This window comes from Cuculus canorus, chromosome 9, assembly GCF_017976375.1.
Source record: "Cuculus canorus isolate bCucCan1 chromosome 9, bCucCan1.pri, whole genome shotgun sequence".
NCBI lineage: Eukaryota > Metazoa > Chordata > Aves > Cuculiformes > Cuculidae > Cuculus > Cuculus canorus.
Window position 1 is genome coordinate 931,350 of NC_071409.1, and position 15,458 is coordinate 946,807.

Genomic DNA, 15,458 nt, shown 5'->3' on the forward strand with positions numbered 1-15,458 from the left:
TTATTTCCCAGAGCACAAACAAATGGTACCCCCTTGTATGGCATGTTTAGCTCTCTCCAGGGAGACCTCATAGCAGCCTCCCAGTACTGAAAAGGGCTACAGTGCAGGGATAGGATGAGGGGAAATGGTATTAAGCTGGAAGAGGAGAGGTTTTGATTAGATCTTAGGAAGAAATGTTTTCTTGTGAGGGTGGGGAGGCCCTGGCCCAGGCTGCCCAGAGCAGTGGTGGCTGCTCCATCCCTCGAGGTGTTCAAGGCCAAGCTGGATGGGGCTTGGAGCCCCTGATCCAATAGGAGATGTCCCTCCCCATGGCAGGGAGTGGAATTGGATGGGCTTTGAGGTCCCTTCCGACCCAAACCATTCTATGATTCTATGAAATCAGCACTGCCGTAGGACTGTGTTGCAGGAAAAGAGAGCAAGGGTGTAAGAGAGCAAGGGTAGGTGCAAGGGCCAAGTGTGCTGTTAAATTGACAACAGTGAGTTCAGGCTCAGACCTTTGTTATTAACACACTACATCCTCTGTGGACCTACTGTTCCTGCCCGGACCTCACCTAGGCCTCCTGGAAGTCATTTGGGATCTTTCTGCCTAGTGCTGCCCAGGCAGGGGACCAAACCCTTTCCTACAGCAGGTTTGAAATGGCAGTCATCCATGGCTCTGCCCCAGCTGGCTGGACTCCTGTTCAAAGGAAATTTGCTGTGCAGTTCAAAGATAAGCATCGTCTCTTTAGAGCGGAATCACAAGTGACGCGTACATGCTGTGGGATGGTGTAGCTTGAAGGACATGTTTTACTGATACTCTGTTGACTGGGTGTAATTCAGCTGGTGGTTTCATTGCTCATGAATAATGTCGGCAGTACAAACTCATGCTGAATAAGATTTTCAGCAACATCACACCATCTGCTGTGAGAGTCTCCTGCCAGGCTGATGGGTGAGGTATCAGTATTTAGGACAGAAGAATTAATCACTCCTAATTAATAACTCCATTTACAAACGGTACAGATCTCCAACCTAGACCCTGAGATTTGACCCTCTTTGTGTAAAGAAGAACCAACATGAAGCCATTGCATTTGTTTTTGTCCATGTGGTGAGGCCACAGGAACATGAAGTTCTGTTCCAGATGAGTGCAGGTAGAGCCCCTGTCCTGCCAGGAGGGTTCTGGTGTGCCTTGGGGAATGCAAACCACACTAGAGCCATGTGAGGTCGCACATAACTGAATGCCAAGTCCCTAAACACTGATGAAGCTTATGCATGGCCTGGCCTTGGGGTTACTGAAGCGCAAGTGGCAGGAAACTGAGGTGGCAGCAGCATAACAATGACTTTCAGAATTACATTTTTTGACTAGTTAGATCAGACCTGGTTAAGAACCCATTTTAGATGTCCAAACCCAGTTTTGGCCTTGCCCTGAGATCCTATTTAAACCGTACACCAAGGATGTCAGCTTTCCTCTGCAGTGCCATTCCCCCGTGCTCCGAGCCCTGCAAGCATGTAGGCTGACATTGCTTCAGACCCAACTGGAGCGTTGAGAGTCATCTCCAGAGGTTGGTAGTTTTTTGTAAGCCAAGCAGGATCCTGAAGCAGCCATCCAGGCAGAAGCTTCTAGGCCTGGCAGGAGTTCTTAGGCATTAGATCTTTCCAAGCTAAGAGGAGCTGAGAGCAAGACACACTGCTCAGTCACTCCCTGTCCTGTGTGCCAGTTTAGCTGTGGGCATTTTGGTCTGCTGCTCTGCCTTTATAGCCTGATATTTCCCTGGCTGCTCACATGTTGTCCTTCCAGAGGTGATGGTGAGAAGAGTTGGTCCTTTTCTCACTCGTTCGTTGACACAGAAGCTGTTGCCCACGTCCAGTACCTTTGACACTTCATTGACCCCAATCCTCCCACTTTCTGCTGGCTGCAGTGCTTTGCTGAAGACATGCAATGAGGTAGGACCATTAGGACCAAGTATTGCTCTGCATTACTTAGTATTTCTGTACCAATTTTCCATTTTTGCTCTCTGTAGCAGCCCAGGGAATGTCAGTCACTTTCTGCGAGCTGCATCGGACATTTGCAGGAGGTGACCTCTGTTCCTCTGCCACAGAGGGTGGCTTTACCTATGTGCTGGGAAGGGAGAGCCATCCCATGCCAGAGGAAAACAAGCCTGCACTTGGGCAGTAGTGAAAAATGGAGCGATGTCTCCCAGCAAGCCTGCGAGGGGCCAACAGCTTATCCACCCAGCCATCAGTGTGATCTTTAACTTGGTTTGTACAGCATGATGAGAGATGTCTCTGTCTTGCTTGACTAGATTCCCTGATCGTAGTGGCTGATCGGATTGATGGACCGTACAACGTAGACACTGTAATAGGGACCATTCACATGAGGATCGCTGAAGCTATTTCTAACCTGCAAGAGAACAAAGACTCGATTACAGCCAAGGTAAGAGTGTGTGCTTACGCCTGTCCGAGGATACACCATGTGTAACTGCCAGCACCAAATGCTTTTAGTGCTCGCTGTTCAACTGAGATGAAAGAGATTAAATGCCCACTCTTTTAATGATAGGAAACTGCCCATCTCACACAGGCTAAAAACTTGTCTGAATATTCCTTCCTGCTGCACCCAGCCAGCAGTCTTCAGGTACAGACAGGCAAGGCGAGCCTGCGTGTGCAGGGACTGCGGGAGGCGTGGTGCCATCTGCTGTCAGCTGCCCCTGTGTCTGAGGAGCCTGGAAGGATTTTGGCTGAGCTGAGGCATTTACAGAAAGTGCACAGTCTCTAGTGATGGAAGGCAGCTGCTCTAGCCTTCCTTGGAGTGATGTTCTGCAGTGGAAACACCGGGCTGTCAGGTTGTATTTGTGGTACTGAGTTGCAATCTGGCAGTCCAGCTGGAGAGCTCTCCTGATGCTTACCTGCTTTCCAAGAAGTATATCATGAAGATGTCTTCTATTAGTCTGCTGGTTTTAGTATATTTATCCATTTAACCACAGTCACCTCTGTAGCTGCAGGTTAAGAGAAGCCTTGGGAACAAAAGTAGCTCTCCAGGGCTTCTGCTTTTTGCCCAGAGATTCCCCAAGTCCTGCGGGTATCCCACAGTTAGGGCAGAGATGCAGATAAAAGGAGCAGGGCAGGTCCTAACTGGCTCTTGGAGAGGGGAAGGGCCGGAAGTATTGCTTATCCAAGCAGGAATCACTGGGACTCGTCAAAGCACTAACAGCAGCGTGCATCCAAGTTCTCATTTAGGTTTCTTTTCTCTTATGAAAGGCCATATTCTTTCTTCCTTTCTTAAGAGAGACTGAGGTTGTCCACATAAAAGCAAGCCTGTGACGTGGGTAAATATGGCATCATCTGCAAAGGAAGGTTTTTCCGAGGGTCATATAGTAAATCTGATAAAATCAAAAGGAGTAAATAGTCTAATCGGTGTCAACTGGAGCAACCAAACACGTTCTCAGTGTGGTCTGGTGACCAGGTGAACGTGGCAGTCTGTGCTGGTGGCACTGGTAGCAGAGCTCAGGAGCTGCAGATTGCTGCGGCCCTAAGCTCTGGTTTTGAGCATGGCAAAGTGATCAGGTAAAGGATATCATTGTCAGATGAGCTTGGGACTGGCCCAGACATGTCCTGGGCATCTTCTTTCTCAGGACCAAGGGCAGCAGGCTTGGGCTGCAGCTGAGGGCTTCAGCCATGACCAGCCTAGAGCTGGGGCATTGTCTGCCATTTGTGAGAAGAACCAGAAGCAGCCCTTCAATGACCCAGTGACACCTTCAGTCATTGGTTCTCCTGAGATCTGGGGAAAAACTGGAAAGACATGCTTTTGGTACTGAGCCCTGTGTTCACTGCACCATGGAGCGCTCTCCCTTCTTCTTTGCACTTCTCCTTCTCCCCCTGTGGCTCTTGGATGGATTTCAGGCAGCGGTAGCTATCAAAAGCCACAAGCATTTATTTACTTTCATTATGCAGGAGACTATTAATCTCAGTCTGCAGTCTCAGTCTCCATCGGCAACGGGCATCGCTCGCCTGAGGCCTTGGGCTGGCAAGAGGATCACCTTGATACTATGCTGTGCTGGAACTGCTCCAAGAGTCATTGTCCTGGGAACCTCCCAGGACTTTTACCTCCTGAAAGATTTGTTTCCTGCTTATGACAATAAAAGGCCAACAAGAAAGTTACAGCAGTGAAACCAGATGGGTTTTATTTTAGTAGAACCAAGCTGAAAATGCTAGGTTAGGACTTTGCTGATGGCTGTCAGAATCCACTAGGAAAAACGTTCAGCAGTGCTCCCGTCTGAGGTCTTGATTTCTTTGCTTTAATCCGTGCAAAGTCAAATTTAGCAATAGTTTCTGGCAGCACCCTGGTAATCACAACAAGCTTAGAGCCATCTTTTCAAATCAGGTGGCTTGCTTTGTAAAGACTGGTGTTTCCTGATTCAAATTGACAGTACGAAGGCCCTCCTGGCCTTTGATGCTTTATTAAATCTGGCTGTCCCAGCACTCCTTCCACCAGCCACAGTGAGGCTCCGTTGCACTGGCTGTCTCCAGCGGAGGTGGCATCGCCTGGGCTGGTCATGTGGAGACTAGGAGAAACGTGCTTTCAGGGGGCCTTTTGAGGTAAAGTCTGAGGATTTGTACCTTCAAAGTGCTTCTGCTCTCCATTGCCTTACAAACCACACCTAGGCAGGTCGTTAAGATGCTGGGAGGTACCCAAGGTTAGGAGGTAAATCCGTTCAGCTTCCTCATTTGCCACTGAAACATCCAACCTGACACATCTACTGTCTTTGCTCTCCCCTAATTGCAGGGGCATTCACTTGCTGAGTGTGGGTGCTAATTGCAAGAGTCATTGGAGTGGTCCCACCTTGATCCATTGTCCAAATCAAGGGAGCTCACCTGTTCTGCATTCTTAAAGCCCACACTGCTGATGTAATGAGTGTGAGCAACTCTCTTCTTGCTCTTCCCAGAATTTCATTTTTCAGTCATAATGGGAACAGATAAAATAATTTAATATCAACATTGGTGACCCATCCAAACCCATGTGTTAATTTTTTGTTAGTGCTGAACATTTTGCTTGATAGCGGTAACCAAAACTAGTTATAGAGTGCTGAAAACATATCCTGGCACAAGAGTAACCAGAAACTAAGCCAGAATCCTGGAGGTCTTGCAAGTAGGAAAGATAAACATACTTGGAAGGAAAAAAAAATTGTAACTGTGGAGTAGTGAGTTTGGTTTGTTTTTTAGGTTTTCCAAGGCTGTGGGAATCCCAAAATCAGCACAAAAGGCTCCAGCAGCGAGGACAAGAAAAGGCGAGGGAAAGTCGCGTTAGAAGCAAAATCCGCTGCACAAGCACTGGAGATGCTGGTGAGTTTTCCTCCGAAGCTCCCTGCTCACCAGCGCACCAGGGCAGGTGTGCTGGGGCGCCGGGAGCCTGGCCAGCGCAGCTCTGGATCCTGTGAGTTGGGTCAGACCACCCCGCAGGCTGCTGAATTGCCTTTGCTCGCAAATCTGAAGAAGATCAGGTTGGTGAGTGCAGATCTGCTCTTGCCTGGGCCCCAGGGTCAGGGTCTAGGTTGCTGACAATCAATATCTCAGGGATTTGGCACCAAATTTATCTGAAAAGGCTCCTTGCCATCAGTGTCATTCAGCCTCAGACAGTCCAGCCTGGATAGTGGGGCCAGAGATCCTTCTCCATGGAGATTTTGGATTCTGTTGGCAGTGAGCTGCAGGATCTGACGTGGTCCCATGTTTCAGAGGCTCCTCACTTAGATATCTGCCTGTCCCGCCCTGGTAGGGCCCTGCTGGTTCCCACCAAGGCTACTTCTCAGCATTGCACTTGTGGCCCCAGCAGATGACTCAAGTTTAGTGTTATATAGTACCAGGCAGTCTTTAGCATGTAACCTTCAGCCCTGAGTGCCTGGGTCAATGGTTGCTCTTTAGGGAAGGTTGGTGACACATCCTGTCTGCATAAAAAGAGACTTTGTGGTGGTAACACAAAAAAAAAAGGGCAAAATCCATGTTCTTTCCACAGCCCTGGTGTGCCCCAGAGCTCTCCTGGCCCTGAGCATCCTCTTTGTTTACAGGTTTTAGATGCCAAAGGGAATCTGACAGCTCTCAAGACTTACTGGATCACCCTGCCCGGCATCCTGTGCAGCAAAAAAGTAATGGCCAGCTCTGTGGCAGACGACAAGTGTTGGAATGGGATGACCAAGGGCAGGTACGGAGAGGGCTAAGGCGCCAGGATAGCACCATTCTGGGATGAAGAGAAGGAGTGGCTTGATAAAAGGCACTTGCACATCCATTCAGCCAGCCCCACTTGTTCAGACCGAGTCAATGGTCTGACCCTGTTCCACAGAAATGCTGCATTTCCTGAAAACTGGTACCTGGGAATGTCAAGCCTCGTTGTCATTTTTTGCTGTGAGTTGGATTTGAGTATTGAAATGTATTTGTCATAAAATAACCATGTTCTTTGGGCGCCTAATGAAGCAGTTTTGAATTCCACATGCACTGAGGAGGCAGAAGGGCGTGATTTACTTCACTAACTCCAGCGCTGTTGCTGAGAATTGGATTTGCATCTTTATCTGTACCTCCTCCAAAATGCTCTTTCCTCAGGAGAGGAGGCATCCGGGTAACATCAAACAGCTGCAGAAACACCCCCCAGCCTTGGCTCTGAGGGTTGATGAGCAGCTGCTGCCCATACACATTTCTCTGCTCCTCTCCGCCGACCTGCTGGGCTGGTCTCTGCCGGCTCAGAGCTGGTGCCTTGAGTTCCAACGTATATCCCATCTGTGTGCCCAGTGCCACACATCTGCAGGAGCAGCCGGGCCAGGTCACTGCCAGAGGGAGCAGCACAGCTCTGCTTGCTGGATTGCAGTCCCAGTTAACTGAAGCTGCCCCAGGGGCCCTGTGGGGCTGTGCCAGGCTGGGGAGGTTCAGTAATCCCAGGAGAATCTTTCCCCACAGGGTTTTACCAAGGCAGGGATCATAGAATCACAGAATATCCCTGATTTGGAAGGGACACACGAGGATCATTGAGTCCAGCACCTGTCCCTGCACAAGGCAACCCCAACATTCACACCGTGTGTCTGAGGGCGTTGTCTTAATATGCTCTGGAATATTGTCAGGCTCAGTGCCGTGACTGCTTCCCTGGGAGCTGTTCTGGTGCTCCACCCACCCTCTGGGTGAAGAACCTCCCTCCTAATGTCCAACCTGACCCTCCCTTGGCACATCTTTCTGCCATTCCCTCGAGTCCTGTCCTTGGTCACCAGAGAGAAGAGCTCAGCTCCTCCTCCTTCCCTTATGAGGAAGCAGTGAACTGCGATGAGGTCTCCTCTCAGTCTCCTCTCCTCCAGGCTGAACAGACAAAGTGACTTCAGCCACTCCTTGTACAACTTCTCATCTAAACCCTTCACCAACTCCGTACCCTCCTCTGGACACTCGCCAGTAGCTTTAGATCCTTCTTACACTGGGGTGCCCAAATGGCACCCTCTACTCAAGGTGGGACCACACCAGTGCGGAGCAGATCAGGGCATTCCCCTCCTTCACCCAGCTGGCGATGCCATGTTGGATGCTCCCAGGACACAGTTGGTTGTCTTGGCTGCCAGGGCACTGCTGGATCACGTTCAACTTGCCATCAACCAGAACCCCTGTATCCCTTTCCGCAGGGCTACTCTCCAGCCTCTCTCTCGCTCCCCAGCCTGTTTGGACACCCAGGGATGCTGTGTCCCAGGTGCAAAAACCCAGCACTTGCCCTTGTTAAACTCCATGTAGTCGGTGATTGCCAAGCTCTCCAATCTGTCCAAATCCTTCTGCAGGGCCTCCCTGCCCTCAAGAGTGTCAACAGCTGCCTCCAGTTTTGTGTCGCCCACAGACTTGGTTAGTAGTTTAGGAATCCTTGAACCTGTTTGTCCCAGCTGTGTGGGAATCATGCTTGACATCTGGTAAATTGAAGTCCTCCATGAGGACAAGGGCAGCCTCTCATATGGGCAGAGGTTTTCTGTAAGGGGTAGAGTGTCACTGTGGCTCCACAGGTACCAGCCTGAGAGCGAGCCCCGCGACAGCCATGCTACAAGGCCACCGGCCACCTCCTGCAAGCTGAGGTGGCCTTGGGGTGATACCCAAGCTCTGATGGGGCCTGGCCATGGCGGCATGGCTTGGCCATCCCTAGAGCTGGCTGCTTCTCAGCAAACAGCAGCACATGGATGCCATTGGACAAGCCAACACACTGAGTGCAGCTTCTCTGGGGTTCGAGGGGTCAGGGTCATTGCCAGTGTCTGTAATGGGGAGACGTGAGCTTAGCTGGGCCAGGACATTTAAGCCTGTCACCTTCCTTCACAGTTACCTGCCTGAAGTGATGGGGGATGGCTTGGCTAATCAGATCAACAACCCAGAGGTGGAAGTGGACATCACCAAGCCAGATATGACCATTCGCCAGCAAATCATGCAGCTAAAAATCATGACAAACCGGCTGGGCAACGCTAACATCGGGAACGATGTGGATTTCCAAGACACAAGTGAGTTCAGTGGAGCCAGAGATGGCAACAGCGGGCTAGAGGGCTGAGTGGGACCTGTGCAGACCCACACATGGGCCCTAATGGTGGAGAGGGCTTCCAGTGACCTGGCTTTGGCTCTAGCCTAAACAGGGCCCATTTGAGTGCAGCCAACTAGCTGTGGGGTTTCTGGAGGCAGTGCTGCTCTCAGCACCTTGCTGAAATGTTGGGTGCTTTCCCCAGTCTGAGCCCAGCCCTGCTGACAGAGCCACTGCTCCCATCTGCTCCAGAGGTTTCCAGCTGAGGTTGATTGATGAGATCAGTTATGGGGCTGCATCCCGTAGTGGGAGATGCAGAGCGGACGAAGCGGCCAGCCTGGTGGCTGAGCATCTCTTGGGGAGGCAGGGATGTTCCCCTCTGTAAGGAAAGCAGTTGAGGCTCACGCTGTGTTTATCTGTGTGCAGGTGACGACATGAGTGGCTCAGGAAGCGGTGACAGCTGTCCCGATGACGTCTGTGGCAAAAGACTTTCTAAGAGCCCCAGCACCAGACAGCCAGAAACGCACGCCATTCCTAAGCAGTCTGGACACGGCATCAGTGGGGCCAGCAGCAGATCTTTGCCTTCTGCCTTCCTCCTCCTGTCAGGGGCTTTTGTCGCCGCGCAGCACCTGTGGCGGTAACTCATTAGCACAGCCAGGAAAGAGACTGCGGCTGAGGGCTTCACTTTGCCAAAACCAACTAATGACAGGACACGTTTAAATCACCTTGGAAAAAAAGAAAACCAAACAAGAAAAAAAAAAAAAAGAGGGAGGAGAAAATGATTTCAGTTGTTTGCTACTTCTGGCAGTGCTCGAGCTGATTTCTTCTTTCTTGGTCTCTTCCCCAATGCTGGGCCCTTCTTTCCATACCTCATTGTTTTACTTTCGTTATTGCCACAAACGGGCTCTCAGGGCTGAAACAAGCCTTTGTGGAGAGGCCTGCGGGGGACCCCGGCCGGCCCCTCCGAGGGCAGCTCTGCTGCTGCCGCCAGTGGAATATGCAATTGCCCTGATCTCGTTCCCCAGAGTGCTGCTTCCCACACAGCTGCCGAGAGCACCCGGTGCCCAGAGCAACCGCTTTGTAACGCAGAGACTGAGCTCCTCAGCGCTGCTCAAGTGCTGCATTCAGGGGCTCTTGGGGGTTTTTCCTCTGTACTTCCCAGGCAGGCAGAGATGGCCCTTCACTTCCAGTGGCATCCGCAGGGGGGTGAGCAGGTTTGGTGGGTTGAACTGAAACAGTTTGACTGTTGGACCCAAAACTGCAGAACTCGCTTTTTCTTTGGAAAGGTCACAAGTGAGTTTCTTGACTAGAGCTCGTAGCTGACGACAATTTGAAATGTAGATCTCCTACATCTGAGTGATGGGGAATGAGTGTTAGGGGTTGGGGCTTGGGGTATTTTTTCTTTGCATGCTAGTTGGAAAGCCATTTTTTACCCAAGTAATAATGGTCCAATTTCTACCTGCAGTGCAGTACCGCCGTAGGTAACAGAGAGATGAAAATATGCACAGCAGGATTCTCCGCCTGACAGATAGTTGTGCTGCCTCCTCCTCCTCTGGCCCCTGCCGTGGATGGGAATCCTTTTTTTTTTTTTTTTTGGTAATAGGAAAGACCAGGGACTTAATACTTTGCATTATACCTGGTTGTGACAGGCTTGTGCAGGGGTGACCCCCAGGCAGCTGCCGTGGGGCGGAGAGGGGCTGGGAGAAATCAGCCCTACCCAGGAGACTGCCTCAAGGTAGCACCAACCGGGGGGGAATGTGAGGACGGGATGCATTTTGTTTGGGGTATCTTTTTTTTGTGGTGTTTGTTCCCGTTGCATTGTAAGTTTTTAAGTGGATTCCCGCTTTCCCTGTCCCTTCCCCATCTTCCCACACACCTTCCCTGGCCGCAGCAGGGCCAGGCTGGGGCAACAGGTCGGACACCCACCCACAGATCCCTTTTGGCTCAGAAAAGAGCCAGGCTTACCCTCTGCCAACGCCATCCCACCGCACACCAGCCTCTGGGGCGGGCAGGCGGCTGCCCTAACCCCAAAATGCTGGGTGGGATGGACCCCGTGCTAGATTTTGAGACTGGGAATGGTCAGTGAAGGTATAAATACCCTCACGTAGCTGTAGGAGTGTCTGTGCTTGTAGGGCTGTGGGCACGCAGAGAGCTTCTGTACCTGACAGGTACGGCGAGCATCACCTGGAGGAGTAGGTTTAGCAGATGTTACAGGTACAAGAGTGAACGATTGGGCCAAGAGCACACTCAGGGGTTGGGCTTCATTCATACAGGGTTGGGGTTGAGTTTCAAATGTGTTTGTACTGTGGGCGAGAGGGAGGGCAGAGGTGTATCTTTCTTCTACTTTGCTGGACTGCACAGCACATGTTTGAGCATTTCTCCTCTGTCCTGCCAGAGGAGACACGTCTTCAGGCTGAGCAAACATTACGGGGCATGGGGGTTGGCTGTTTTCTAAGAAAGGGGGGAAAAAAACCCCATTTTTAACATTAACAGTTCATAGAATGTGGAGTTTAAGGGAAGATGAGAACGTGATTATGGTTGGACTCGATGATCCAGTGGGTCCTTTCCAACCTGGTGATTCTATGATTCTGTGAGCAAGGTTGTGCTGAAAGCTGGCACAGGCAGGGGTAGAGGGGGCCTGTCTGCCCTCCCTGGGGCAGGGCTTCCACCAGGCACGAGGAGGCAGCAGTAGCTGCTGCCCGCCTTGTCCTGGGGCGGAGTAATGACACTTATCATTCCTCAAATGAGGCAGAGATTTTGAGCCAACTTTGACCAGCTGTTCGGAGCAACAGTGACTGATGTCACCGGTCTCCTCCCTGCCTTGTATTCGTCACCTTCAGATCTGACCTGGTAGGGTTTTAGGAATGAACACAAGGATGCTGGATGTTGGATAAAGGACAGACGCCACCAGTAGACCCATCAAAACCAAGGAGTGGATAAATACAACTCATGGATTTATACAGATTTATTTACTCCTAAAAATACAGCAAGTTCCACATTTTACTTTTACCGCTCTAAAGAGTTGCTGTCTTTTTTTTTTTTCTGTTTTTTTTTTGTTTTTTTTTTTACCAGAATTGCCAATACAAATTTAGCCTTCAGTTACATAAATCCCACTACCAGTCCTGCAGAAACATTGCATCCAAAGCAAAGAAACCAAAAAAGCAAGCAGGGGAGGGGGGTATTAAAGCATTGGACCCTCTTTAAAAACTGGCTGCGTTGATTTGGAGCTTTCACAAGTGACTGCCGAGGTCAGTGGTTTGTTTTGCAGAATGGGAGGCTGAAAGTCCTTGTCATTCTGTTTCTGCGCAGTTTTTGTTTTGTGTCAGCCTTTCATCCTCAAAAGCCTCTTCTGGGCCCCAGGGTCGGGGGGAAACACCCTAAAAGGGAAGCCAAGAATTTACTGATTGTCCGGTTAATATTTTAACGTTTTAATAAATAATTATTGGTCTTGTTAGGATAATGAAACCAAATAGTCCAAATGAATAAGGCAAAGCCTCAAAGATGCAGTAAAAACTGTTATGCAGCAGAAACCCTTCTTGATACCCTTTCCCTCTTTGGCTGGGGTTGTACTCACACTCCAGTGTCCCTCTGGGCCCCGAGGGCGAGTCCTTCAGTCCTGGAGCCAAGCCAGGGACTGGAACAGCATCCCAGCCTGCAGTGCCAAGTGCTCTTCCCCCTTTTTGCCAGGACATGCATGTTGGTGTGGATGCTTCCTCCCTCCCTGACCCTCGGGCTCCCTGAGTTTATTTTGTATACCTTTTCACATCGTCCACCTGCGCTCCTGTTTTTCTGTCAGTTCTCTGTTGTCCTGTTCCCTTCATTGCCCCGAAGATGTTTCCCAACCTGCTGCACTTGGCCAGACCACCTTCCACTGAGGAGCTGAAACGACCAAGTTCCCCGGGGTATTGACTCGGTATTGCTCTAAACTGCTGCAAACCAAAAGCAAACTGTAGTTACCCAAGAGTCAGGCAACTGCTGGCACGGCCCAACAAGCTAAGGTCAGCCCAGGGCCAGAGAAGCCCCGAGCCTGCGCTTGGGCTGGTGCAGAGCCTGAGGCCTCTTCAGTGCTTATAAACGACACCTCCTGGTCCAAGTGCCATTGCGTTTTGCCTGCTCGAAACCATTGTGACAAACCTCAGTGGGGGCTGGCAGCTGGCGTGGGGTGGCTGCGCAAACAGGGAGCTCTGGGGAGGGGCAGTGGCTGGGGAGGAACGTTTGATTTCATGGTATCAACATGGTGATCCACAGTGTTTTGGTTTGAAAAGGTCTCATACTTCACAGGGATGTGGGAGGTGCGCTAGGAAAAAATAGTAACAAAGACCCCTGTCCCAGGAAAGGAGACAACCAGAGAGAGTGGATTTCCAAGTGTCTCTGTCTTTCGGCTTGCTCTTCTGTGCCATAACGTGTGTGTTTAAACTAAGGGTGAGGGTCTCAAAGGCTTTGAGAGCGCAGCTCCTTCTCATTTACAAATGACAAATTGTTTTCTGGTGGGCTTGGTAGGGGCTAAGGTATAGCAAAATACCTGAAGCCCACCTTTGCTTTAAACAGATGCATTTCTATCTGCAGGAGTTAAGAATTATTTCACTTATTGGCATAGCTGGACAGTTATCTCTTTCTTTCTGTTACCAAGGTACTTGTAACTCTCTTGCACTGTTTATCTAAAGTTGAAATACGTTCTTTGAATCCTTGTATAAATAAAAAGGCTGGAGACTTAAATCTGTATTTACAGGACAGTTTTATTTCTTCTCCATTTAAGTTGAATTTGGAGTTTTCTTTCTTTTTCCTTGTTAAGGCGCAGGTAAAGGCCATGTCCAGAGCCCCAAGGAAGAAAAGCTTGCTTTCCGCCACAGGGTTTGTGTGATGCCAGCGTTGGCCACAGTGGTTTGCCTGTGTTCAACCTTATGGAATCCAAAGGAACAGCTGTGAGGGTGGTACAGATGTGCTGTGTATGGAAAAAAGGTGGACCTGACTTTGGTCATCGAAGCAAGTAGGCCAAACATTCTCTTTCTCATAGAGATGCACAAAAAGTCTTGGCATAACAGTGCAAGGAATTAGAAATACCCTTGACATGTGTCATTCATCTTTGAATCATAGACTCATAGAATAGTTTGGGTTGGAAGGGACCTTAAAAATCATCCAGTTCCACCCCCATGCCATGGGCAGGGACACCTCCCACTGGCTCAGGCTGCCCAAGGGCCATCCAACCTGGCCTGGAACACCTCCAGGGATGGGGCAGCCACAGCTTCCCTGGGCAACCTGGGCCAGGGCCTCACCACTCTCATGGTGAAGAAATTCCACCTTACATCAAGCCTAAATCTGCTCCTCTCCCATTTATACCAATTCTCGCTAGTCCTATGACTACAAGACTTTATGAACAGCCCCTCTTCAGCTTTCCTGTAGCCCCTTCAGGTACTGGAAGGTCCCTCTAAGGTCTCCTCAGAGCCTTCTCCTCTCCAGGCTGAACAACCCCAACTCTCTCAGCCTGTCCTCGTATGGGAGGTGCTCCAGCCCTCGGATCATCTTTGTAGCCTCCTCTGGACCCATTTCAACAGCTCCATATCCTTCTTACGTTGAGGATTCCAGAACTGGACACAATACTCTAGATGAGGTCTCAATGTCTTGTGCTAATTATTAATGTCTTCTGCTAATTATTTAACGTGGCCTTGTACGAGTGCAGCTGTTGGTAAGGTTAACAGCAAGCGGAGCCGGGCTGTTGCAGTGCCAGGGCACCAAGCTCTTTACAACAGTGTATGGCAAGAGGATGAGAGACACCTGCATAACCAGGGCTGTTTGCACAAGATGTTTGCCTCAACAGCAGTGGCATCAGGGCAGAAACCCCCCAGCAGCTCCCAACAAAATCCAGAGTCTGGCATCGGACCTTTCCTAGCTAGGGAAGGACACCATTACCCTGCAATTCAAGCACCTTCTTGTAGAGGAGGTAAATGTCTCCACTGCCAGAAGGTGGCATTTGTGCTTTGCTTATCATAGAATCATAGAATCACAGAATCACCAGGTTGGAAAGGACACACTGGATCATCGAGTCCAACCATTCCTAACACTCCTTTAAACCATATCCCTAAGCACGTCATCCACCCGTTCCTTAAACACCTCCAGGGAAGGCGACTCAACCCCCTCCCTGGGCAGCCTCTGCCAGTGGAATTATAATTACTTTCCATGCAACCATAAGGGCAGCCTGGTGCGATGGGACAACCTCTCAGGCATGAGAGACCACCCAAAAGCGGGCTGTAGGCAGGTAACCAGTAAACTGATGGCCTGTGGGGAGGCAGCACGGGGGCAGAAGCAATGTTGCTGGTGTTGATACAACAGAAGAGCTGCTCTGGGCTGGTGGCACTCGGGGGTCTCCTGGACCAGTGCTGAGGTGAGCTGCAGGAACAGGTAAACCAGTCCCACCTCAGTAAATCAGGTCTGGCAAATCCCAGAGCAAGCTGCTGGGCTGCTGCAGTCCTTACAGATCAGTTCATGGCACAGCACGAGTGATACCACCCAAAATAAAGATCACCAGTTTGGTAACAAGGATCTGTGATGGGAGAACTCAGCACAGTGGGCACTTCTTGCTGCTATTCTTTTAACAGGATAATCCCTCTAAACAGGTTTTGGGCCACACTAAAGCCAAGTATGACACACAGAAGCAATTAGCAGGTGCTCAGCAAGGAAAACAAGTGAGTAAAACACGTTTTTCTATCACAGACATATTGCACGGTGAAAACATCTGAGGAAACGATATGGATCCTTGTGCATCACTCGCACAGGAGGGAGAGGGGCAGAGGGGCTGCACAGAGCAGTCAGCTCATCCTTAGAATCATAGAATCACTGGGCTGGAAGGGACCTTTGAGGTCATCAAGCCCAACCGTACCTGTCCACTACTAAACCATATCCCTAAGCACTTCATCCACCTGTCTTTTAAACACTTTCAGGGATGGTGACTCCACCACCTCCCCAGGCAGCCTCTGCCGGTGCCTGA

At 50.3% G+C, this 15,458-nt stretch overlaps 1 protein-coding gene across 1 annotated transcript in view; it reads left to right on the forward strand.

Moving 5' to 3' along the window:
- GPC1 (glypican 1) overlaps window positions 1-15,000 on the forward strand; it is a 237,583-nt gene extending 222,583 nt beyond the window's left edge. The window contains exons 5-9 of the mRNA XM_054074276.1: window positions 2,280-2,410; window positions 5,194-5,313; window positions 6,033-6,166; window positions 8,287-8,462; window positions 8,903-15,000. Coding sequence (XP_053930251.1) covers window positions 2,280-2,410; window positions 5,194-5,313; window positions 6,033-6,166; window positions 8,287-8,462; window positions 8,903-9,117 — 776 coding nt within the window. The 3' untranslated portion in view covers window positions 9,118-15,000. The remainder of the gene's footprint in view (window positions 1-2,279; window positions 2,411-5,193; window positions 5,314-6,032; window positions 6,167-8,286; window positions 8,463-8,902) is intronic.
- Window positions 15,001-15,458: the final 458 nt, after the last annotated feature.